Genomic DNA, 25,259 nt, shown 5'->3' with positions numbered 1-25,259 from the left:
TTCTTTCCTGGTTTTCAATCTCTTTGATGTCCGCCCCGACAGCTGAGTGGGCAGCGTTCTACGGGCCCGGGCTCGATTCCCGGCTGGGTCGTGGATTTTCTCCGCTCAAGGACTGGGTGTTGTGCTGTCTTCATCATAATTTCATCTCCATCCGGCGCGCAGGTCGCCCAGTGTGGACAGGGGGCCTCCCGGCCAATGACGCCAAACGCTCATTTCTATCCCTCTGATCTTCGCACGACCATGAATCACTGTAGTTTCTGCAGCATAATGTGTTTCTGGTAGGACTACTGTGTTGTAATGCCTTAGTTTCGCATTGACAGAAATAGATTTATTAATATAGTGATTCCAAGTGAGCTTATATGCTTTTGGTAATCTTTTGATTCTACCTTTATTGGCTATTGAGTTCAATCCTGATGGTTGGATTACCTCTCCCAGATATCTAAAGTGGGCAACCGACGATGCCAAATGCTTTTTCTGGGTCAATCAATGTAATATATGTTTTTTTCTGTGTAGTTGTAATCTTTATTCGAAAATGTATAATAGTGCCAATACTGATTCTCTGCTTTCCCTAATCTAAAGCCAAACTGGATCACTGGCTAAGTTAGAATCTATTTCCATTTTGACGCTCTCTTTAACAATTGACAGTACAATTTTTGTTGCATGTGAGAAAAGGCTACTGTTCTAAGATTCGTACAGCCGTTTGGATTTGCGCTCTCGGGTGACGCAATAGATATGCTTTTTCCCTCGTAGTAACATTTACATACCACAGTAATCAGTTAATGTGTGCATCATTACTTTTGACGAGGTAGTGTGCATTTGCTGAGGGGTCGCCTATTTTGGGACTGATCCACACACAAATTTCAAAATCGACTCATTCAGTTAAATTGCTTCTGCCTTTCTGAAGGATTCTCACACTTTATGAAAATCGCAGTCCAGTTTTGGATACTCATAGTTGGACAATCGCTATCGTAATATTAGAATGCGTTATTTCTGCCGTAGGCCTAGAGAGGACTTGTTGGCCACAGCAGTTTAACCGGTAACGCTCTCGGTTTTACAAAATGAACACCACAACAAACCGGCCGCATCGTAGCGTGTGCAGCTGCTACAGCCGAACAATCTTTTTACGGGCGTCGTTGCTGCCTACACACATACGCTGTGCGTGCCGCCAAGCAGCGCGGGGCTGGCAGCGGCATTCTAAGGGGAGGCTGAGGCGGTGGTCGCCTCTTCCGTCTCACTGAAGGTCCGCTACGTCACGTACAGGTACGGCGGTGTCGCTCGAATACGGGTTGTCTAGATGTATCCGACAGTGTTTCGGCGGAGGAATGCCGGCTTTCTTCGAGCCGGTGCCCTTTAAGTTGGCGATTACAGCTGTTGCACTTTGGTATGCGTTGTAGCTACTTGTAACAGTTGGAGGGAGGCAAGGTGTCCTCACACCGACTCAGTAAGCACTGTTCAGACTGCGACACGACTGGCCGTTGTATATCGTTTCTGCGGCTACCCAGCCCTAAGCCCCGCCTATTACAGACTATACGTGTTGATGCCATTTCGCATTGATGCCTAGCGTTAGCCCTAAATATTTAAACGGCGTGGCGTGGGTGCGTCGGATAGAGCTGCCACTTGGAGACCGAGTGGGGACTTAGTGCAGGAGAGCGGCCGCCCTGGCTGGCAGCGAGCAGCCAGCCGCCGGCAGAGCGCCACTGCGTGCCGTGCCGGGCCGGGCCGCGCTCTGTGCTCTGTGCTCTGTGCTCTGTGGTGGCCGCGCCTCTCCTCCTCGCCTCCTCGCCGCGCCAAGGCCGCCCGCAGCCCGTTGCGTTGCGCAAGCCGCGCGGCTGCCGGCGCTGCGCTGCCACGTCCTCCACAGCCGCAGCCGCAGAGCCACTCTGTACCGTGTCGCTGATCCCTCTCCTCTGTCTGCACCACTCGACCCATTACAAGCGTACACCATTTCCTACACCTAGTCTCTACACAGCTTCGACGGTAAGTGCAAAAAAAAAAAAAAAAAAAAAAAAAAGGTCCGAATGTTGAAAATCAGGTGGAATGATAACGTAAGGAATGAGGAGGTACTGTGCAGAATCATAGAGAGAAGGAATACAGGGAAAACAAGAAGGGACAAGATGGCAGGACATCTGTCAAGGCATTGGGGAATAATTTTCATGGTACTAGAGGGAGCTGCAGAGGATAAAAACGGCAGGGAAGACACGGATTTAAATACTTCCAACAATTAACTGGGGACGTAGATTGCAAGTGCTACTCTGAGATGCAATGCCATTTCAATAGGAAAAGAGTAATTACGATAGCAAACGGGGCATGTGCTGACAAGTGCGAGACTTTGTAAAGGAATGGAAGGACTGATAAAAGCAGAGCTGGGTCAAAGTCGGCCCTGGGTCCGGAGAAATGCAGAAGCACGGCGCGACTACTGATCCTGTGACTTGTAGAAATATGGCAAAGGACTCGGGAAATCTGCTTAGCGGGATGTACAGTACCGTAGAAACATCTTACAAAATAAGCACCAACAAAACTGTCTGTTTTATTGTAATGTATTCGAATCAAATCGTGTGACAGCGTCGAAATTATATTACGACACGAGACACTAAACGTAATAGATTATGTCGGCTGTTTAAGCAGCGAAACGAATGGCGATGGCCGAAGTGAAGATAATATAGCATACCGGGAGTACCGAGAACAGCTGCTCCGAAAAACACGTACACTTAAACCCTTTCAGACCCTGTGCTGCAGTTCGGTAGATCAACTTTCACTTTGCAGGGTGAGATTTTCACTCTGCAGCGGAGTGTGCGCTGATATGAAACTTCGTGGCAGATTAAAACTGTGTGCCGGACCGAGACTCGAATTCGGGTCCCGAGTTCGAGTCTCGGTCCGGACACAGTTTTAATCTGCCACGAAGTTTGAACTTTAACTTTGTCTTAGCTGCAGTAGAAGTATTTTTTCCAATGGATAACTGAGGTAGAGATCTGTGAATGTTCAACCCTTTCATCTTGCGCGACTGCCGCCAGCTGCTCGGCATCAGAAGCTCGTGACCACCAGACTTTACCGATGTGATCGGTTCGCCAAATTCCACTGCATAACTGAATGTTATTAGTGTTGTTTTGTACGGTAATTATTGACTGGGCATTTTACAGTCTATTAAGATAGAGAATATTCCGTAATTAGTTACCTTGGCCCGTAAAATGAAGCCAAGTGTACAAAGTATCTTTTCTAAACGGGTACATATTTTTACATAAATATTGCACCTAAAGTCATTAAAAGTCACCTAAGAGCATTACCACATAAAGAAAAATTTTCCTTCCTCCAGAAGAAACTACGGTCAGAAAGGGTAAAATGCTAACGTGAATTTAAATATTGCCAAGGCTGTCTCGAAAGTATACGTCACGAGTGTGGCGTTATATGGAACACGAATAGTGTGGACGAGAACAGGATGGAAGCTCTTCTGGAAAATCGTAAATTCTCAGGGTAATGAAATTCATTGGAAAAGTCGGGAATTCGGAAAGGCTTCGCGACAGACTGTGGAAGCAGTTGCAACCGCCGGTTAGCGTCGACTCGTTTTTTAGCGAGTCGCTGTGAGAGAGTGCCGTGGGGTGGCGCGCCGGAAGCCGGCCGGGCGTGGGGCTGCGCGCAGCGCGCAGTGCGGCCTGTCTCTTTGGCCGTGGCCCCGGCGACACGGCAGACAACTCTGAGGGCGACTTCCGGGTTAGCGAGAGCTCACAGCCTTATACAATTCGCGATAAAAGCTAAATAAACTGTTCTTTTCTCTTTCTCTCTGTTTCGCGCTCAGCTAACGATTTTTCGATCATTACGCTCAGAAGATCCGAGCCACACGTTTTCTGCTCTGTCTGCGTAATGTCGCCAGTTTTGTCAGTGACACAGATAAAGTCCTGCCGCAGAACTGAGAGGAGTCACCGCTTATCTCGTCGCGGCGTTGTTTGCCACGTCTCCAGTTACTTAGTCTCTGACTACAAAATCTATTTCGTGCTCGAGATCCTGTGTGGTATTTTATTGGCCTTTGTTCCGAAACTAGTGGATCTGCTGAATATTCATTTTCTTTTCTTCTGCTGTAAAACGAGCAGAGATATTCACCGGTAAATTTCTTGTCGATGGTCTTACCTTCACTTCATTTAGTATTGTAACAGTAAGAAAATGCACATCGTAGACAGAAGCGGCTAATTACTGTTACGAATCGCGCCAAGTATTTTGAAACAAATACATGTGGTCCACAATGACGGTCTCCGAATAATAAAATAATGTAGATTCTACGTTTGGTACGAATTTCGTCAGTTGAAGATTACGCTCTTAAATTCATTTGCTGTAGCTGTGTTACAGTATATTACGAGCGAACGTCATTTCTTGAAAAACAACAAAAATAATCAGTGTTCTGCGTATCTTTTTTTCAGTCCTAGCTGAAACTGAAACCATCACTTCATCAAACCAGTTCTAGGTTTGAAGAGCACACTACAAATAACAACATATTATGGCTGTCAATATCGTAATGTACTCTTACTCTTATTTTTTGCTACGGTATTTGCCAGTTCGTCCTCTAAAATGTGTACAAGTGTAGACGACTCGGACTGCTGGCAGGGCCCGGGTGCGCGCCGCCCTCTCTGCGCTGCCGTCAGGCGCACCAGCGCGCCGAGCCACCCCATCACAGTCTAGCCTGCATAGGCCGAGAGCAACAATCTTTCGTCTTTTATAACCGACGAACACTTTTTTGTATGAGTATTGTGGGCCATTTCATGGAGCCCGCAATGATTCCCTTATTGCCCTCCAATGGTAAAATGTTTATGCTAGAATAACATATGTTATTCATAAATTACAGTTTCTGTCTTCCCGTACAGTTTTTGCCGCCTAGAGTACCACGGACGTTATTCTCCATGTGTCGTATAACGTTTCCTATTCATTCGGTTGCTGTTTCTAATATATTTGTTTCCTCAACAATTTTGCAGAGGACCTCCATAATAGTGCACATAATTTTCAGCATCTTTCGGCAAGCGAAATGTCAATGTTTCGATTCTCATCTTTTCCAATTTGAACAAAATCTATGCTTTTTGTAATCGAGAGATGTTTCTCAAATTACGATAGACACTAGAGCAGGGCGATTCACGTTGGAGGCAAGTGCTGTGCGGAAAACGGTACGCCCCCTCCCCTCCCCTCCCCTCCCCCCATCAGCCGAGCAGGCAGCAACCAGCGCACGGCTGAACGGGCCACTGATCGGACAGAGCCTGCCCACGCCTAGTAACACACCGAAAACCGAGAGACTCGTTAGGAGCGGCCTCAGAGAGAACGCTGAGAAATGGCGCGTGAGACGGGCGTGTCGGTGGTCTGGCGCCTGGCTAACGCTGCCGTGCTGACGGTGCCACTGTTCCAGTCTTTGGCCGATTGACGCTCTTCTCTTCTCCTGAAACTCGACGTTGCTTTTAGTGGGCTGCACGAACTAACTGAACAATGGACGCTGGTGTGAAGATCCGCGTCTGTTAAATCGAGGTGTGCAAGCCCGAGTGTTCTGTGCAATTAGTGCAACACTATTGGGACCGTCTTCTTTTCTCGAAACCGTAACTTCTTACACGTATGTAAACAATATGCTGCGTCCTTTTTCTTTCATAGAAGTAGCCACTACGGTTATTTCATGGAAAACAACGCGAGAGCAAACACCGTCCGCCAGTATTACCGAGATGTGGTTTTGAAGGTATCCTATCATCAAGAGGCCTCGGTTCTCTCATTCTTTTTCGTGTCTCTATCTGATTAACTCTCGTGCTGAAAAACAAAAGTTTTAAATGAATTTTATCCATGTGGTCATCTACAACCCCAAGAAAAGTTTTACTCGAATCGAGACCAAATTATGTCAAATACCGAGAGATAGATTTGACCATCTGTCAGAGTTGAGTGGAGAGGAGCCTCTTGTAACTGTAAGTGTAGGGAACATGCAGCAGTCCTCAGCAGTTAGGAAGCATAGGTCAGTTGCAAAGTGTAACAGAAAGAAGGAGGTTCTGCTGCTAGGTAGTTGGCACGCTAGAGGTGGGGGCAACTGCAGGAAGTGTTGGGGAGTGACTACTAGGTCGCCAGTATTGTGAAGCCTAGTGCAGGGTTAGCTCAGGTGACTGACAGCATAAGGGAGTTATGTAGGAATTTTTCGAGGGAGAATCAGGTAGTGATAGTGGGGTGGAGCAGGGAACAGCCTTGACAGGGACGGGGAATATGACGTAGGTGGTGACCAGGTACAGATAGCTGCTCAAACTGGTCGCACTAATGTGTATTTCGTGCCACTGTTTCAGCGTCGTGACCGGCCTCATCTTAATACGGCTGTTGGGCGCGTTAAGATGGGCCTGGATGGGCGCTGGTGACAGAGGGCATTGGGTACATTTCAGTGGTGCCAGGTGGGGTGGCCTGCACCTCAGTAGGTACGGGAAGGGGAAGCTCAAAAATGTTCACATGTGTGTCAAATCTTATGAGACTTAACTGCTAAGGTCATCAGTCCCTAAGCTTACACACTACTTAACCTAAGTGATCCTAAGGACAATCACACACACCCGTGCGCGAGGGAGGACTCGAACCTCCGCCGGGACCAGCCGCACAGTCCATGACTGCAGCGCCCTAGACCGGTCGGTTAATCCCGCGCGGCAAGGGGAGGCTGGCAAAGCTTATAGGTAACAGTGTAGTGGATGGTGGTGGGATCACTCATGGAAAAATTTCTGTAGTACTTCTGTAGTACCTGCTTAAAGGAAGTCCCTTTAACTAAGGGCTGACCTTCAGGGCACGTAATGTTTCCAAGTAGAGAAGCAATTAGCATATTTCATCAAAATATAAGAGGTATTAGAGATAAAGTTTGTGAACTGCTTATAGATGTTGACTCTGACATTATTGGCATATCGGAGCAGCAATTAAATAATTTTACACTTCAGGGGCTTTCTGTACCAGGATAGAGGTTAGCTGGCTGTTTTTCAAGGAGTTTCTTGCGTGGTGGGGGATTGGCCATGTAAGTGAAAGACAGTATTCCCTTTGAGTCCATACACGTATCACGGCACTGCACTGAATAGATACTTGAATATTGTGCAGGGGCAGTTGAATTTAGTGAAATTAAACTTCTAATTGATATTGTTTATAGGTCCCTAAAATTCTGACGTCAAGCATTTCTGCTCAAGCTAAAGAGGGTTCTTGATTCACTTTGTAGGAAGTACCAGAAATTAGTTACATCTGGTGAGTGCAATATAAATTTTGTATTTGATGGTGCAAGAAGAAGGATGTTGATAGATCTGATTCAGACGGTGTTTTTCCAACTAGGGTGCAGTGGAACAGTAGCGTAGCCATAGACGATATTTTTATTCATTCTTCATGACTGGATGGGCATTCTGTTACCAAAAGGGCGAATGGCCTTTCAGACCCTGATGCACAAATTTTAACACTAAAAGGCTTTTGTGCGCAAACAAATGTCATATATAATTACAAGCTATGTAGGGAAGTTAATCCAACAGCAATAGAGAATTTTTTAAACCTTGTCGAGGAACAAATTTTAACACTAAAAGGCTTTTGTGCGCAAACAAATGTCACATATAATTACAAGCTATGTAGGAAAGTTAATCCAACAGCAATACAGGATTTTTTTAAACCTTGTCGAGGAACAAGTGCGGCAGGATGTTTATAGTTCAAAAATGGCTCTGAGCACTATGCGACTTAACTTCTGAGGTCATCAGTCCCCTAGAGCTTAGAACTACTTAAACCTAACTAACCTAGGGACATCACACACATCCATGCCCGAGGCAGGATTCGAACCTGCGACCGTAGCAGTCGCGCGGTTCCGGACTGAAGCGCCTAGAACCGCTCGGCCACCGCGGCGGGCATGGTATTATATTTTGGGGTAACTCTTCCCATTCTGAAAAGGTATTTTTGTCTCAGAAACGGGCGGTTCGGGCAATAAGTGGTGTAAGTTCAAGAACCTCTTGTCGACCCCTGTTCACGAGTCTGTTTATTATGGCATACTGTCATTTCTTGTTAACAATATTAGCTTATTCCCGATTATAAGAAACTTTCAGTAAGTTAATACTCGGCAGAAATCAAACCTGCATTTGGATCGGACGTCCTTAACTCTTGTGCAGGAAGGTGTGCAGCATACTGCTGCATTCGTTTTCCATAAACTGCCACTCGAATTAAAAAATCTTAGCAGTAATCCACGAGCTTTCAAATCGAAACTGAAGAGTTTCGTTATGGGTCACTTCTTCTGTTCTGTCGAGGAGTTCCTTGAAGCTGATTCTTGTTGTATTGTTGACTGCGTTTACTTAAACGTACGGACTGACTTTTTTCGGGTACATAAACATGTCCATAAACATTTTATTTTTATCTGTTATTACATTTATGTTGTAATTTCATTTACTGACACTTTCCGTGACCTTGAGATTTGCTCCTCAGTTTGGTCCTACGGAACTTGACGTGTAAATAAAACAAATAAATAAGTAAAGCCTTGTTAAATAATGTTTCAAACAGTGAACTCAAAAAGACTGAAATGGAGTGCGGAGCGAACGCGCCTCTGTGGTCGCTTGTCCCCGCAGGTTTTCTTGCCTGGCCGCGCGGCAGCGGGCTGTGGGAACTCATCTCCGCCTCTGGAGCTCGTGCGAAAGGAAAGTGACGCGCAAAACACGACCTGTCGCGTTATCACTGCCAGCTGCTCGGAACAAAGGTGCGTGCGTCGCAACCTTCAAGTCCGCTTTATCTGTGCAAACACCCGCAGCGGCCCGCCTGTCCGCGAACACTGACAGCCGCCCAGTGGAGTCATGAAAGTGCACCACGAAGACAACTTTTCTTCCTGGCTTTACGCTTAACAGGAATACGAAAGGTACAAATTGTGTCCGTACAGTTTGCTATAGTCGCTGCATCTTGTTCATCGCTGCTGTATATCAGCAGAGAAACAGCTGTGAGATTACCGTCTACTTGATTACATAATGCCATGTCCAGACAAATGCTACGTGGACGTCGGTGAACACAGGAAAACAATGTTCGTTGCATTAAGGCAATTGTTGCAATTTATTTGTCTATGATGTATTGAGAAAATACGTATTGGTTGTGTGGTGGCGATTCCTATGTATATGTATGTACAGAAACAATGCTGCGATGCTTGTGGCGAAGTACACTGGGGTCTTTGTTTACTCTAAAGCTTGTCCAAGTCTGTCCGTGTGGAATTTCTGGGATCATCATTAAGTCGTACACGCCCTCTTAATATTGTGTTAAACAGGGTGATTCAAAAGTAACTGTACTCGACCCTGGGATTAAGGTATTCCTCAAAATAAAGATAAAATGTTAATAAATTTTTGTCTCAAATTACTTTGTTTCATAGCTATGCAGTAGGGTAAAGATCACAAGTGCATCACAACCAAAACAAAATTAATTCTTGGCAACTTCGTGGATGTAATGTATGGATCAAAACAAGCGTAAAATGTTAAATAAAGTTTTGGCTGAAATTACTTTATTTCAGAGTATTGCAGTAGAGAAGGAATCACAAGTGCAACACAAACAACACAACATTAATTCCTGTGAGAAAGCAACGTCACTAAGGGACCCGAAATTCAACACAGCTACTCATTGTGTATTTGCGCCAGAACATATTCGTAACGATATCAGTTCAGACGAAGGCAGTAACGTTCTCGACATCTCACAGCTCGTGGAATGTTGCAGGGTCCGTTCACCTCGTTCTGCACAGTTGCATAGTGATTTTCCATCCTGTGTTGTAGTCGAGCTACGTTCACGGTATCAATATCGTACACGTGCTCCTTGAGACGGCCCCAGATGTAAAAGCCCTGGGGGATAAGATCCGGAATCTGGCGGGCCAAGCAACTGGTCCTGCACGACCTGAGCATTTATGTGCATACGTGTACGCATTTCACTCACAGTCCTCTGGTCCTGCGTTACTACATTAAGTTTTGAGCGTGCAGTGTGAGAGGACTACTCCGTATTACTTTACAGATGTTACTCAGCAAAATCTAATAAGTGCCCGAGAACTGGGCGAGACATTCGTATGCTCGCCGCAGTCTCCGAGCTACCTGCTGGCCGACCACGAAGGACCTGGGAAGCCCATTTCCCACACACATTACAATGTTTCCCGAAAGGGAGCAGATTATAGCGGACTGTCTGACCTGCCCAGTTTTAAAACTGCCGCTAGATGGCTCTTACAGTGGCAAGTTGGTTATCTAACTCAACAACAAGTGAGATCGAGATACGCTTTTGTCTCCTGACTGTAATTTGTAGGGTCAGCGCCATGCATGAGCTGTAAGTTGCTTCGTGTAGGGAGCGGTACATCATGAAGCAGACCGCCAAATTCATGTTCCAAAACTGTCGGTACACTCTGCCAGTCAGGTGCTGTGGAACAACGGAAAATATTCATCTACATCTAAATCTACATGGTTACTCTTCAATTCACACGTAAGTGCCTGGCAGAGGGTTCATAGAACCATTTTCATACTATTTCTCTACCATTCCACTCTCGAATGGCGCGAGGGAAAAAGGAACACCTAAATCTTTCCCTTCGAGCTCTGATTTCTCTTATTTTATTATGATGATCATTTCTCCCTACGTAGGTGGGTTTCAACAAAATATTTTCGCATTCGGAAGAGAAAGTTGGTGATTGAAATTTCGTAAATAGATCTCGCCGCAAAGAAAACCGCCTTTGTTTCAGGGACTGCCACCCCAACTCGCGAATCATATCAGTGGGACACTCAACCCTATTGCGTGATAACACGAAACGAGCTGCCCTTCTTTGCACTTTTTCGATGTCCTCCGTCAATACTACCTGGTAAGGATCCCACACCGCGCAGCAATATTCCAGCAGAGGACGGACAAGTGTGATGTAGTCTGTCTCTTTAGTGGGTTTGTCGCATCTTCTAAGTGTTCTGCCAACAAAGCGCAGTCTTTGTTTTGCCTTCCCCACAATATTATCTATGTGGTCTTTCCAATTTAAGTTGCTCGTAATTGTAATTCCTAGGTATTCAGTCGAATTGAGAGCCCTTAGATTTGTGCGATTTATCGTATACCCAAAATTTATCCGATTTGTTTTAGAACCCATATGGATGACCTCGCACTTTTCTTTGTTTAGTGCCAGTTGCCACTTTTCGCACCATACAGAAATTCTATCATTTGAAATTGATCGTCTGATGATTTTACTAGACGGTATATTATAGCGTCATCTGCGAAAAATCTAAGGGGGCTGCTCAGATTATCACCTTGACCATTTACGTAAATCAGGAACAGCAGAGGGCCTATGACACTACCTTGCGGAACACAAGATATCACTTCTGTTCTACTCGATGATTTACCGTCTACCACTACGAACTGTGACCTCTCTGAGAGGAAATCACGAATCCAGTCACACAACTGAGACGATACTCCATATGCACTCAATTTAATTAATAGTCGCTTGTGAGGAACGGTATCAAAAGCCTTCTGGAAATCTAGGAATATGGAATCGATTTGAGATCCCTTATCGACAGCACTCATTACTTCATGGGAATAAAGAGCTAGCTGTGTTGTACAAGAACGATATTTTCTGAATCCGTGGTGGTTATGTGTTAATAAGTCATTTTCTTCAAAGTGATTCATAATGTTCGATTACAGTATATACTCCAAAATCCCACTGCAAATTTAGGTCATTGATATGGGTCTGTAATTCAATGGGTTACTTCTACTTCTCTTCTTGAATATTGGTGTGACCTGTGCTACTTTCCAGTCTATAGGACCGGACCTTTCGTGAAGTGAGCGGTTGTATATGATAACTAGGAAAGGCGCTACTGTGCCTGCATACTCTGAGAATCGTCGTAACTGCCGTCTGCTTCACATCTCCTGTGCAGCAAGCTACGAAAATTTAACTGTGTTTTTCTTACATGTTACTTCTTTTTCGGTGTGTTTTTGCTTTTAGGAAGATTTAATTTTCGAGTACTCGTAATAATGTTCCATAGATTTCGTGTTTGTTTTGAGTACAGTCCAGAGACAGTTAGTGCTTATTTTCATTGTTTCCAACAAGAAGTGTCTAGTAACCACAGTTTAGTCAGCTATCAGCCGCCTTTAATGAATTAGCAGTCTAGTTAAAAGTTGTTTACTTAACTCTCTGCAGCAAATTGTTGATTTCTTAGGATGGATAGGATGTGGAACTGCTGTGTACGGACGCAGGAGGAGCTGGCCACTGTTCGCGAACAGATGAACGTGCTGATGGGTGCGGTCAACCGTCTTCAGGCTGTTGCCTCGGAGTGTAGCGGCAGTGGGGTGTCTGGTGTGTCGCATGGTACACCCCAGGTGTTACATACTTCACCCACGGTCCCTGCTGTCGAGACTTCTCGGATACCGGGCACGGTTGGGCCATCCTCTCCCCAAAGGGAGTGGCGGCGCACGAGGCGGAGGGTCAATGTGGAGGCTGGCCGTGTGGCATCGCCCGCTCTGCCTGTGAGTGGACATGTGGCCGCTCCTTCAGCAAGGTCCGAGCAGGCACACGGGGGGAGGGGTCTATTAGTGATTGGGAGCTCCAGTGTTAGGCGGGCGATGGAGCCCCTTAGGCAAATAGCGGAAAGGTCGGGGAAGAAGGCCAGTGTTCATCCGAGATGTGGAGGAGGCCCTGCCGGCGGCGATAGAGAGCACTGGGTGCACCCGACTGCGAATTGTTGCTCATGTCGGCACCAATGACTCCTGCCGTCTGGGATCAGAGGTCATCCTCAGTTTATACAGGCGGTTGGCGGAGTTGGTAAAGGCGGAAAGCCTCGCTGGCGGGGTGGAATCTGAGCTAACTATTTGTAGTGTCGTTCCCAGAACCGATCGTGGTCCTCTGGTTTGGAGCCGAGTGTCAGACTTAAACCAGAGGCTCAGACGATTCTCCGGGGATCTGGGGTGCAAATTTCTCGACATCCGCTACCGGGTAGCGAAATGTAGGGTCCCCCTGAATAGGTCAGACGTGCACTATTCGCAGGAAGCGGCTACAAGTGTAGCGGAGTACGTGTGGAGTGCACATGTGGGTTTTTTACGTCAGAGAATTCCCTCCCTAGGCCCAACAAGACGCCTCCTGAGACGCGACAAGGTAGCAATAGGAAACGCAACAGAGAATGACAATATTAATGTGGTAATAGTAAACTGCAGGAGCGTCTATAGAAAGATCCCAGAACTGCTCTCATTAATAAACGGTCACAATGCCCACATAGTACTAGAGACGTAAAGTTGGCTGAAACCAGATGTAAACAGTAATAAAATTCTAAACTCAGATTGGAATGTATATCGCAGAGACAGGCTGGACATTGAAGGATGAGGCGCGTTTATAGCGATAAAAAGCGCAATAGTATTGAAGGAAATTGACGGATATCCCAAATGTGAAATAATTTGGGTGAAGGTCACGGTTAAAGCAGGCTCAGACATGCTAATTGGATGTCTCTATAGGCCCCCTGGCTCAGCAGCTGTTGTGGCAGAACACCTGAAGGAAAATTTGGAAAATATTTCGAGTAGATTTCCCGACCATGTTATACTTTTGGGTGGAGATTTTAATTTACCAGATATACACTGGCAGACTCAAACGTTTATAACGGATGACAGGGACAAAAAATCCAGTGAAATTTTTTAAGAGCATTATCTGAAAACTACCTTGAATAGTTAAACAGAGAATCGACTCGTGGCGATAACATATTAGACCTTCTGGTGACAAATAGACCCGAACTATTTGCAACAGTTAACGCAAAACAGGGAATCAGCGATCATAAAGCGGTTACAGCAGCGGTAATTTCAGTCGTAAACAGAAATATTAAAAAAAGTTAGGAAGATTTTTCTGTTTAGCAAAAGTGACAAAAAGCAGATTTCAGAGTACTTGACGGCTCAACACAAAAGTTTTATCTCAAGTACAGATAGTGTTGAGGATCAGTGGACAAAGTTCAAAACCATAGTACAATATGCATTAGATGAGTATGTGCCAAGCAAGATCATAAGAGATGGAAAAGAGCCACCGTGGTACAACAACCGAGTTAAGAAACTGCTACGGAAGCAAAGGGAACTTCACAGCAAACATAAACATAGCCAAAGCCTTGCAGACAAACAAAAATTACGCGAAGCGAAATGAAGTGTGAGGAGGGCTATGCGAGAGGCGTTCAACTAATTCGAAAGTAAAGTTCTATGTACTGACTTGGCAGAAAATCCTAAGGAATTTTGGTCTTATGTCAAAGCGGTAGGTGGATCAAAACAAAATGTCCAGACAATCTGTGACCAAAATGGTACGGAAACAGAGGATGACAGACTAAAGGCTGAAATACCAAATGTCTTTTTCCAAAGCTGTTTCACAGTGGAAGACTGCACTGTAGTTCCTTCTCTAGATTGTCGCGCAGATGACAAAAAAGTAGATATCGAAATAGGTGACAGAGGGATAGAAAAACAATTAAAATCGCTCAAAAGAGGAAAGGCCGCTGGACCTGATGGGATACCAGTTCGATTTTACACAGAGTACGCGAAGGAACTTGCCCCGCTTCTTGCAGCGGTCTACCGTAGGTCTCTAGAAGAGCGTAGCGTTCCAAAAGATTGGAAAAGGGCACAGTCATCCCCGTTTTCAAGAAGGGACGTCAAACAGATGTGCGGAACTATAGACCTATATCTCTAACGTCGATCAGTTGTAGAATTTTGGAACACGTATTATGTTCGAGTATAATGACTTTTCTGGAGACTACAAATCTATTCTGTAAGAATCAGCCTGGGTTTCGAGAAAGACGATCGTGTGAAACCCAGCTCGCACTATTCATTCACGAGACTCAGAGGGCCATAGACACGGGTTCCCAGGTAGATGCCGTGTTTCTTGACTTCCGCAAGACGTTTGATACAGTTCCACACAGTCGTTTAATGAACAAAGAGCATATGGACTATCAGACCAATTGTGTGATTGGATTGAAGAGTTCCTAGATAACAGAACGCAGCATGCCATTTTCAATGGAGAGAAGATTTCCGAAGTAAGAGTGATTTCAAGTGTGCTGTAGGGGAGTGTCGTAGGACCGTTGCTATTCACAATATAGATAAATGACCTTGTGGATAACATCGGAAGTTCACTGAGGCTTTTTGCGGATGATGCTGTAGTATATCGAGAGGTTGTAACAATGGAAAATTGTACTGAAATGCAGGAGGATCTGCAACGAATTGACGCATGGTGCTGGAAATGGCAATTGAATCTCAATGTGTACAAGTGTAATGTGCTGCTATTACATAGAAAGAAAGATCCTTTATGATTTAGCTAAAATATAGCAGGTCAGCAACTGGAAGCAGTTAATTCCATAAATTATCTGGGAGTAGGTATTAGGAGTGATTTAAAATGGAATGACCATATAAAATTAATCGTCGGTAAAGCAGATGCCAAAATGAGATTCATTGGAAGAGTCCTAATGAAATGCAGTCCGAAAACGAAGAAAGTAGGTTATAGTACACTTGTTCGCCCACTGCTCGAATACTGCTCACCAGTGTGGGATCCGTACCAGATAGGGTTGATAGAAGAGATAGAGAAGATCCAACGGAGAGCAGCGCGCTTCGTTACAGGATCATTCAGTAATCGCGAAAGCGTTACGGAGATGATAGATAAACTCCAGTGGAAGACTATGCAAGAGAGACGTTCAGTAGCTCGGTACGGGCTTTTGTAGAAGTTTCGAGAACATACCTTCCCTCCTACGTATATCTCGCGAAGAGACCACGAGGATAAAATCAGAGAGATTAGAGCCCAGACAGAGGCATACCGACAACCTTTCTTTCCACGAACAATACGAGACTGGAATAGAAGGGGGAATCGATAGAGGTACTCAAGGTATCCTCCGCCACACACCGTCAGGTGGCTTGTGGAGTATGGATGTAGATTTACATGTAGATATAGATGAGAGGAACCTGACTGGTATACCATCTGGACTGGAAGACTTGTTGTATTAGCAACACCTAAGGTATGTCACTCATGCTAACAGCTGTTCTGGTTTCGAATTCTGGAATATTTTCTTCGTCTTCTTTCGTGAAGGAATTACAGAAAACTATATTTAGTAACTCCGCTTTAGTGGCACCATCGTCGGTAACATTTCCATCGCTATCACGCAGTGACGGTATTGACTGTTTTTTGCCACTGCTGTACTTTACATACTACCAGAATCTCTTTGGGTTTTCTACCATATTTTGAGACAATGTTTCATTGTGGAAACTATTAAAAGCATCTCGCATTGACGTCCGCATTAAATTTCGAGCTCCCGCGAAACTTAGCCAGTCTTCTGAATTTGGCGTGCTTTTTTCGTTGCTTCTGCAACAGTGTTCTGACGTGTTTTGTATACCATGGTGGATCAATCCCGTCTCTTATTAACTTATGCAGTATGACTCTGTCTATTGGTGTCGATACTGCATCTTGGAATTTGAGCTATATCTGGTCTACACTTACATAATTAGCTTGGAAGGAATGGAGACTCTTAGGAAGGCATCAAGCGAATTTTTATCTGCTCTTTTAAATAGATATATTTTGCGTTTATTTTAGTGGTTTTGGTTGATATGATTTTGAGCCTCGCTACAATGACTTTGTGTTCATTAATCCCTGTATCCGTCATGACGCTCTATATTAGATCATGATTATTTGTTGCTAAGAGGTCAAGTGTGTTTTCGCAACCATTTACAATTCGTGTGGGCTCACGAACTAATTGTTCAAAGTAATTCTCAGAGAAAGAATGTAGTACAATTTCGGAAGATGTTTTCTGTCTACCACCTGCTTTGAACATGTATTTTCGTCAACAAATCGAGGGTAGATAAAGTCTTCACCAATTATAACTGTATGAGTGGGGTACTTATTTGTAATGAGATTTAAGTTTTCTTTGAACCGTTCAGCTATTACATCAACTGAGTTGGGGGGGGGGGGAGGAGGTTTCGGTAGAAGGAGCCAATTATTATTTTGGTACGGCTGTTGAGTATAACATCTTCCCATAGTAATTCGCAGTAGCTATTTCAACTGCACTACAAGATAATACCAACAGACACTAACACACCACTACCTACTTTATTAAATTTATTCTTTCTGAACACGGTGTGCGCCTCTGTAAAAATTTAGGCAGAAATTATCTCCGGCTTTAGCCAGGTTTCTGTTCCTTTAACGATTTCAGCTTCATTGCTTTCTATCAGCGCTTGTAGCTCTGGTACTTTTCCAATACAGCTACGACAATTCACAACTACAATACCTACTGTTGCTTGGTCGATTCTCGTCGTTTCTTTGCCCTGTACCCTTTGAGACTAGAGCCGTTTTTTCTCTTTCCCGAGACTGTCTAACCTAAAAAACCGCCCAGTCCACTTCCACGCCACACAGCCCTTGCTACCCGTGTAGCCGCCTCCTGTGTGCGGTGGACACCCGACCTATTTAGCGGAAACGGAAACCCCACCACCCTACGGCGCAAGTCAAGGAATCTGCAGCCTACACGGTCGCAGAGCCGTCTGAGCGTCTGATTCAGACCCTCCACTCGGCTCTGTACCAAAAGTCCGCAATCGGTCCTGTCGACGATGCTGCACATGGTGAGCTCTGTCTTCATCTCGCTAACAAGACTAGCAGTCTTCGACAACTCAGATATCCGCCGGAAACCAGAGATAATCTCTTCCCATCCATAGCGACACACGTCATTAGTGCCGACGTGAGCCACCACCTGCAGTTGGCTGCACCCTGCACCCTTCGTGGCATCCGGAAGGACCCTTTCCACATCTCGGATCACTCCCTCCGGCATACACACGGAGTGCACATTGGCTTTCTCCCCGTCCTTAGCTGCCATATCCCTAAGGGGCTCCGTCACCCACCTAACATTGGAGTTCCCAATGACAAGCACTCCCACCCTTTGCTCCTGTCCGGACCTCTCAGGAAGACCGGCCACTGCCGCAACAGGCGAGGTCACCCATGCTGGCTGCAAGGTACTTTCAGCAGTGGGCAGCACCTCAAACCTATTACGGAGGCGTAAGGGTACAGCCTTGCGGCCAGCACCAACTTTCGCCTTTCGCCCAGGGATTCGCGACCCCGCTACGGTTCGCCAATCACCGTCAGGCAAGTGTCGGCCGGGCGGGCGTCCGAATCCGAGGGCGCAGTGGCATCAGAGATCCCAGGCGATGCTACAGGTTCCAGAGGTGGCAAAGCGCTCGCCTCGGGTGTCCGAATGTGATCGCGGCCCAGGGAAACAGCCTGGAGCCTGTCGAACACGGCCAACACAGCTTCCAGCTGTTTACGGACGGTGGCCAATTCCCCCTGAATCCGTACACAACAGGCGTAGTCCCTATCCATCCCTAACATTTTTCTTCCTCTCTTTATCTCACAAGCCGCTCAAAACAAACAGACGACTGACGACTACGCGAATTTACACTACGCGGGTACTAAAACGCGATGCTACAACTCTCAAGTACTATAATACGCCCGAAATTTGTGAATTAAACTATGCAAAAACCCAAAAACACGCAAAGAAATTAAGAATTAAACTTTGAAACAAATAATTGAGCTAAGAGTACGACTTGCTGCTGGCTGCTGTTTATCCAACGGCGGCAGGAAGCTCACGGCAAAACTATGTTGACATCCTCACACTGTAATGCGAAGATTCTCATTCGCCCACACGTGCACGTTATGAGCATTTACGGTACCCGCACGGGTAAAGAGGCTCTCATCCATAAACGGTATCCGACGACCGAACAGTGGATCACCAGAACGCCGCTCGAGCAGTCGATGACAGAAATTCTGACTTGAAGGGTAGTGTACAGATCTCAGCTGGTGTACCTTCTGCGCATGAAATGAGTGGAATTGCTGTGTCCGAAGCAGGCGCCGTACAGTCGATGGAGGACCCGCTGCAGTGGCACGTATACGGCGGATGCTCGTGGTCAGATTTTCACGTAACACTCCATCGAGTTGAGGCCAACCTAAACGTGTCACACCACGAATATCGTATTCCCTTAAACGCCTGTCCATAGCTGTGAAAAGTCTGACGGTTTGGTACTCTGCTTTTTGGAAGCAATTCAATGTACCTTCATGCTGCTGCTCGAGCACTGCCTTCTGCTGCGACGTAAAGAAGGTGCAGACCAGCGTATTCACCGTCTACGTACGCCACCGTATTGTATACGACGACTGCAGTCTGTGAACTGCGACAGTACGAATGTAGGTAATACATGTAGTGCCGCTACACAGCGATAGCGCCATAGTGTACAAAGGTCCGAAAAGAAATCAAGTAAACAGAGGCATTTCGTCAAGCGATCAATGTAGAGAGGTGTACAAAGTAGCATTAGTCTATATGCAAGCGAAAACGATACGCAGCAAGTCTGTACTGGTCCGCCATATAATGCCTACCACAAGCGACGTTACGCATCGTAACTGGGAAAGAAAGGAATTTACTCTTACTGTGATGTATACTTTACACTCACGAAGTGTGACGATTACTTGTGCACGAGCTTTTAAATGGCTGACCGTCGCTAACCGTGTGCTGCAGATGGTGGCCAACGCGACGAGCGCCAGCGCCAGCACCAGCACCAGCAGCTCGTCGCGCGTCGCCAAGACGTGCTCCACGTCCACGTCGTCGTCGTCGACGTCGTCGTCGTCGTCACGCGTCCACCACGTGACGTCGTCCAGCACGAGCAGCAGCAGCAGCAGCTCGAGCAGCGAGATGAAGGCGTCGTCCATGAAGTCGGACCTGTCCGAGCTCAAGTCGAGCATCTCGGAGATGAAGAACATCTCGAGCAGCGCGGCCAACTTCAGCTGCCGGCAGCTGCACACGTGCGGCTCGCTGGAGGAGCTGGACGAGCAGCCGGGCCCGGCCGACGAGCCGCTCGTCACGTTCCCGCCCGAGCCCGACTCGCCGTCGCCGCCGTCGCCGCCGCCGCCGCCGCCGCCGGCCGCCGCCGCCGTCGCCGTCGCCGCCGACACGCTGCAGCTGGAGCAGAAGCGCGTGCTGTCGGCGTCGAGCACGCAGCGCACCCTCGTGGACGGCGCGACGACCACGGCCGAGCTGAGCTTCCAGCAGCACCACCAGCACCAGCAGGCGGCGGCCGCGCTGCGCGCCCGGCTCGACGCCGACGGCCTCTCCGCCGACAGGTCGCTCGCGCTCAAGCAGGTGGGCCGCCGCTCTTGCCGTCTAACACCTCTTCCTTTCTCTCCACGCTCTTTCGCTTTTATTTATAAATCTTTTTCAATCTTCATCCTGGAGATATAGCAGACGGTACTTACAGATTAAAAACGATTTTTTCTTTATCACATTGGCGTGCAATCTATTTACGATACTTTTGCCTCTTCTTTACATGTCCGCTGCTTTTTTCTTCGTTGTCAGCGAAGGTCCGAGACGGGAAAAAAAAACTGGTTGCACTTACGCTTTTCTTACTTTTTCGGCTTTTATGAACCCGATTTTTCCTACGCTGCTTTTGTGGATGTGGAACCGAGTTTCCCTCGGACTTGGACCTCCGCTAACAACTAAAGAAAAAGCTTGTAATGTGAAAATTCCGTGACTAACTTGTACGTCAATTTTATAAAAACAAACTGTGTTTCTAATCTATATTTAGCAAGATGAAGAGACGTATTATGTACACCTTAGTTGGAGGATCATCACTGAATATGCTTTATAGACAATAGGGAATTGCGTCTGTTCAAAAATACGTATATGTACATATACTTAAACTGAAATAAGCTTAAGAGCAAAAATCCGATATTGTTTGATTCGTCGCAGCTGCTGCGGAAGATGGACGTGTAAAAAACGTATTACGTTACTCGTTAAAGCATCGAACTTTCGGCGCTGACAATTGGTCGCCCACTTTGCAGTTCATCGTGAACATTAGTACGGGAACTTATTCTGTTTATTTTCGCCCTTCAGAGTGCACCCGTACACCAGTCTACAAGATACTTCTTGGACTCCAAGTTTCGAGTATACTACTCGTACTTAAATACACTAGTTTATTCTTAATTCTCGGTTCAGTATCTTAAGATGTGCGAGCAGCCCTAAAGTTGGAAAGTAAATGAACGTCCAGCAATAGACAGAATAATTCCTGTCACTTATTACACGTTTTGAAATCTTACACTCCTGCACATGAAAATCGAAACCGGAAGTGTACAAAGCCGTTTGTGTTGCACACAAGTTCATAAATTTTATAGTCACTTATTGCAATAAGCATTTCAACACTTGTCCGATGTTGTCTAGTGTTGCGCAGCTCGCTGCATCTGCGCGATGTTCGTGTCACACTAGGAGAACACCTCTTTCAGTTTTTCTACAGCGTCACATTCGCCCGGATCCTATACGTGACACGTCTGCTCTGTGCAGATTCAGTGGATAAAATTAAGTCTCGCAATTGACGTTCCCGATGTTTCGTGCAACTTTCGACTTCATACCAGTCCTTTACTGTGATACAAATTCGCCTCCTAGTTGTGACTATGTGATCCACCCTCTTTCCAGTCACGTGTGACGTCTCTCTGGGACGTGGGCGTTGCTGCAGCGTGTATACAGCGTGTATGCAGGGCGGGTATCTAAGCACCGACACGGAGGCAAGGCATTAGTGTGGCCGACTTGCGTGCGGTAAAAGTGGAAAAGTCCACTATGGTGACATTGTTACCAAATGCTGCCAAACAGGACCAACGTGCTGTTATTCTCTGTTATTCTTTTCTCGGCTGCGGAAGGACAAACACCGGTAGACATCCTTCCCTGTTCGTCCCGCACAACACAGCCGAGGGCCCGGAATCAGCTGTTGGAATTTTAACAGCAACATAAAGTTATAAAAATAAATTACTGAAGTAACATTATCTCCGAACCTCTCTGTCTCTCCCTTGCTGATCGAAAACAAAATTGAAGCTAACACGGATCTCATAAACTATAATGTGAACTGAATGTAAGGGGTGCCCGATTACCCGCCCTATAACCGTGATCCCTCCCCAAGAGATTACGACGTCTCCGGCCCCTTAGAAAAGGCTGCGGAGGGTCGACGCTTCCTGTCGAACGAGGAGGTGCGGCAAGCAGTTGCGGAAACACGATCTTACGTGCGACCTGGTGCGTCGGTGAGATGGTTGCCTCAGTGTTCGTGGCGATTTAGCCCTACTGGAATATCCATTCTGGACTGTACGGCCTTCGCACGGACGCTTCTTTATCGCCCCTTATACAGTTCCTTGAACAAAATGTCTTCGCCATTAAACAGCGAAACGGCGAAACGATCGTCAGTTATGCAGTTACAGTGAGTGGTTGCTCGCGCACACGTGACTGCAGGAAATGATTGTTAGGTAACTCTTAGCTCCTGTTGTTGCCGTGATTCCCGTCACCCCGCACGTCCTTCTCTGACCTGCAACGGTGCCTGTGTGAGCAGACATTTTCTCTGCGGTGCTGGAGCGCCGCCGCCTGCAGCCGTGGCACGCAGCCTGCGGCGCGCCCACTGCCAGACACAACGAAATCGTCACATTTTTAACTATGACTTGGCCACTGTGTACAATACACAGAAATCGTCTTGTCGGTACCGGTGGAAGCTAGGCGAGTCTGTTCGCGCACCGTCTTGTTCTACTTAGGGTAAGCTGCAATACTAGAAAATCGAAAAGACATTCAGGAAAACGTGCGGAGGATCGACGAATTGTGGGGGAACTGAAAACTCACTCTGAACGTAAATAAATGTAACATACTGCGTGAACTAGCCGGAAAACCGATATTATACATTTACACCTACGTGCAGATGTAGAAAATGCAATTAATTATGTATACGGTTCGATTGCAGTGTTGGTGGTGTAACAACGTAAAATACATAGGAGTAATGTACCGCAGAGAGCTACTCTATGTACACGGGTGTGCAAAAGGACAAAAGTAATTTTCACACAATGTGTCACAGACAACTAACACAGCTGTATGGAACTTGGACCACACACAGAAATAATTGCCTCGGTATAGTACAGAAGGTGAACTGAATGGAATACGCAGTAAGACGGACGGAAATGATACCTTTATTCGAGGGCAATAATTACACTGAAGCGATTATGATGGTTCTCTAGACATACCAAAACCCGGGTCGCGGTTCTTACTAGGGTATGTGATCACCACGGATAGAAGTGCGTACTCTGCAACGTGCTCCAATAGTGGGCACGAGGTCGGTAAGCAGTTGTGGTCGTGTTGCGCAGTGGACAGCTGTGGGTGGTGGCCGGTGCACGTGGCGCGCTGCGGTACGTCTCCCGCACGTGCTGGATGTGCGTCAGGTCGGGGTGCGGACAGGCTAGTGGCTTCCCCTGACATCCTCTCATTCCGAGGGCTCCACCGGCTTCGCCGTTCGATGCGGTCGTGCGTTGCCACCCGTAAAAGTGAAGTCAGAGCGGAATGCAGCCGTGAGAAGACGCGCGTGGTGACGCAGGACAATGTCGTAACGACGCACACCGCTGTGAGTACGGCTTCGAAAGATTTGCAAGTCAGTGCGCCGACTGCCCACACCGTAACACCGGGACCATCAAAACTATCACGTTGGACGATGTTGCTGCTCGTATTGGTGTTCCCACGTCCGAAATGACCAGGCACACTGAAACCGCTCGCACCCGGGAAGGGCACGGCGTCCCACTCTCGGTCGGTCCTGTCCCAGTGCTGTTGCTGCCATCGCGAATCCCTCACCGTGGGGTACTCGCGAGTGGACGTCGTTGCGACCTAGACGGCTTCCCCGTGCACATCTTTCCAGGAGTGCATTCGGCGACGACGCCAATTTTATGGACGAAAGTGCAGGACCGCATAGAACAGAGCGGCCGGTGGAGCTCTCCGAACGAGAGGATACGAGGGGAATCGACTCGCCTGTCCGTTTCCCGACTTCAACCCCATCCAGGCCGTGTGGCACGCGTGCTGCAGCGCACCGACCGTTCGGCAGTGGTCGACCGCGCTCGAGGACGGCTGCAACGCTGTGCTGCCGACCTCGTGGACGGCCGCGGCACGGCAGCACGTCGCACAGTACGTGTTGAGCTGTCCGTGCTGGTCACACACCCAATCAACAACCACGTTCCGCCTTTCGTTAAGTCTGGGCGACCGTCATAAATCGAGCTGACATCAGCGTAGTTACCGTCTTTGAGTAAAAGCATAATTTCTCTCCTTCTAATTGCACGTTTAATTAAGTTTATCTTCTGTACTATACCGTGGCAGTTCTTTCTATTTACGGTTCAAGTTTCGTAGAGCTGCGTTACTTCTCCGTGACACATTGTGCGACAGATATTTTCGTCCGTAAGTTTTGCGCAGTGCAGTGCACTGTGCAGACCGCCGAGGCGTACCACGAGGCAGTTATCGCAGAAGCAAATGTATCGATCACGCGTGGCTCGGAAGCAACGAGATCGCTGCTGTGGTCAGTCTGGTTCTGTCGTCACGGCACCTGCGGCAGCCGTATCCAGTCTCCTCTAGAGCCGGCCGCGCTGGTCTAGCGGTTCTAGGCGCTCAGTCCGGAACCGCGCGACTGCTACGGTCGCAGGTTCGAATCCTGCCTCGGGCATGGATGTGTGTGATGTCCTTAGGTTAGTTAGGTTTAAGTAGTTCTAAGTTCTAGGGGACTGATGACCACAGATGTTGAGTCCCATAGTGCTCAGAGCCATTTGAACCATCTCCTCTAGATTCTTCGCGTGAAACTCGTTACAGAGATTTTGTGAGTAGGCTTTCGTGCGAAATAACCACAACAAATAATTTGTGGGGAAAGCAGATGCCAGACTGCGTTTCGTTAGAAGATTTCTTCACATTTGCCATGTTATTGCCAGAAGGTTTGGCGAGCGCATTACTTTAAACAGTAAGGTTTTAGAAAACCTACCGAGGAATTTGCACGATCATTTTTGAGTGAAATAAATTTTTTTGTTCATTACAAGAAGCCGAAAGCAATACAATTTACCCACTACACATGCCACTTGCAAAACACTCGTTCGACTCGTTAGTGAGCATTGATCGTATGTACAGGACCTTTACCTGGTAAAATTAATAGGAGATTCAAAGAAGAGCCGCATTTAGTGAATGCGAGAACGTTGTACATCCCTAAAGGTTTATTGTTAAAATTAAAAAAGCTAGCGTTTTAAGATAAGTGGGAGAAGCCATTGCGGATGGTAAGCCAGGAGAGGGGGAGGGGGACGGGGCTGCCGGAGTAGGCACCTGTCTGCCTACCGTAACGCGAGCGCTGTGGTGGCTCAGCAAAACGGTCAGCCGTCAGTCTACTGCGAGTGGTTGGACGTCGCCACATTTCGACTCACTGCAGGCTACACTTGTATCTATGTTTTGCAAGTGGTAGGTGCACCTTAAGACTTTGGAACAATGTTTTATGACTATAATGTGATGTTTAAAGTGTTCTGATTC

General features: G+C 46.9%; 1 protein-coding gene across 8 annotated transcripts in view; it reads left to right on the top strand.

Moving 5' to 3' along the window:
• The window catches only part of LOC126460492 (NAD(+) hydrolase sarm1-like), a 1,203,839-nt gene that overhangs the window by 1,053,155 nt on the left and 125,425 nt on the right, over positions 1 to 25,259 (top strand). For all 8 annotated transcript variants that reach the window (XM_050095920.1, XM_050095919.1, XM_050095918.1 and 5 more), the window contains one exon: positions 19,443 to 20,063. In XM_050095920.1, the coding sequence (XP_049951877.1) occupies positions 19,443 to 20,063 (621 nt within the window). The remainder of the gene's footprint in view (positions 1 to 19,442; positions 20,064 to 25,259) is intronic.

The sequence above is a fragment of the Schistocerca serialis genome, chromosome 1 (genome assembly GCF_023864345.2).
Source record: "Schistocerca serialis cubense isolate TAMUIC-IGC-003099 chromosome 1, iqSchSeri2.2, whole genome shotgun sequence".
Lineage (NCBI taxonomy): Eukaryota > Metazoa > Arthropoda > Insecta > Orthoptera > Acrididae > Schistocerca > Schistocerca serialis.
Note: the sequence above shows the minus strand (reverse complement) of the source record. Positions and strands in the feature narration are given on the sequence as shown.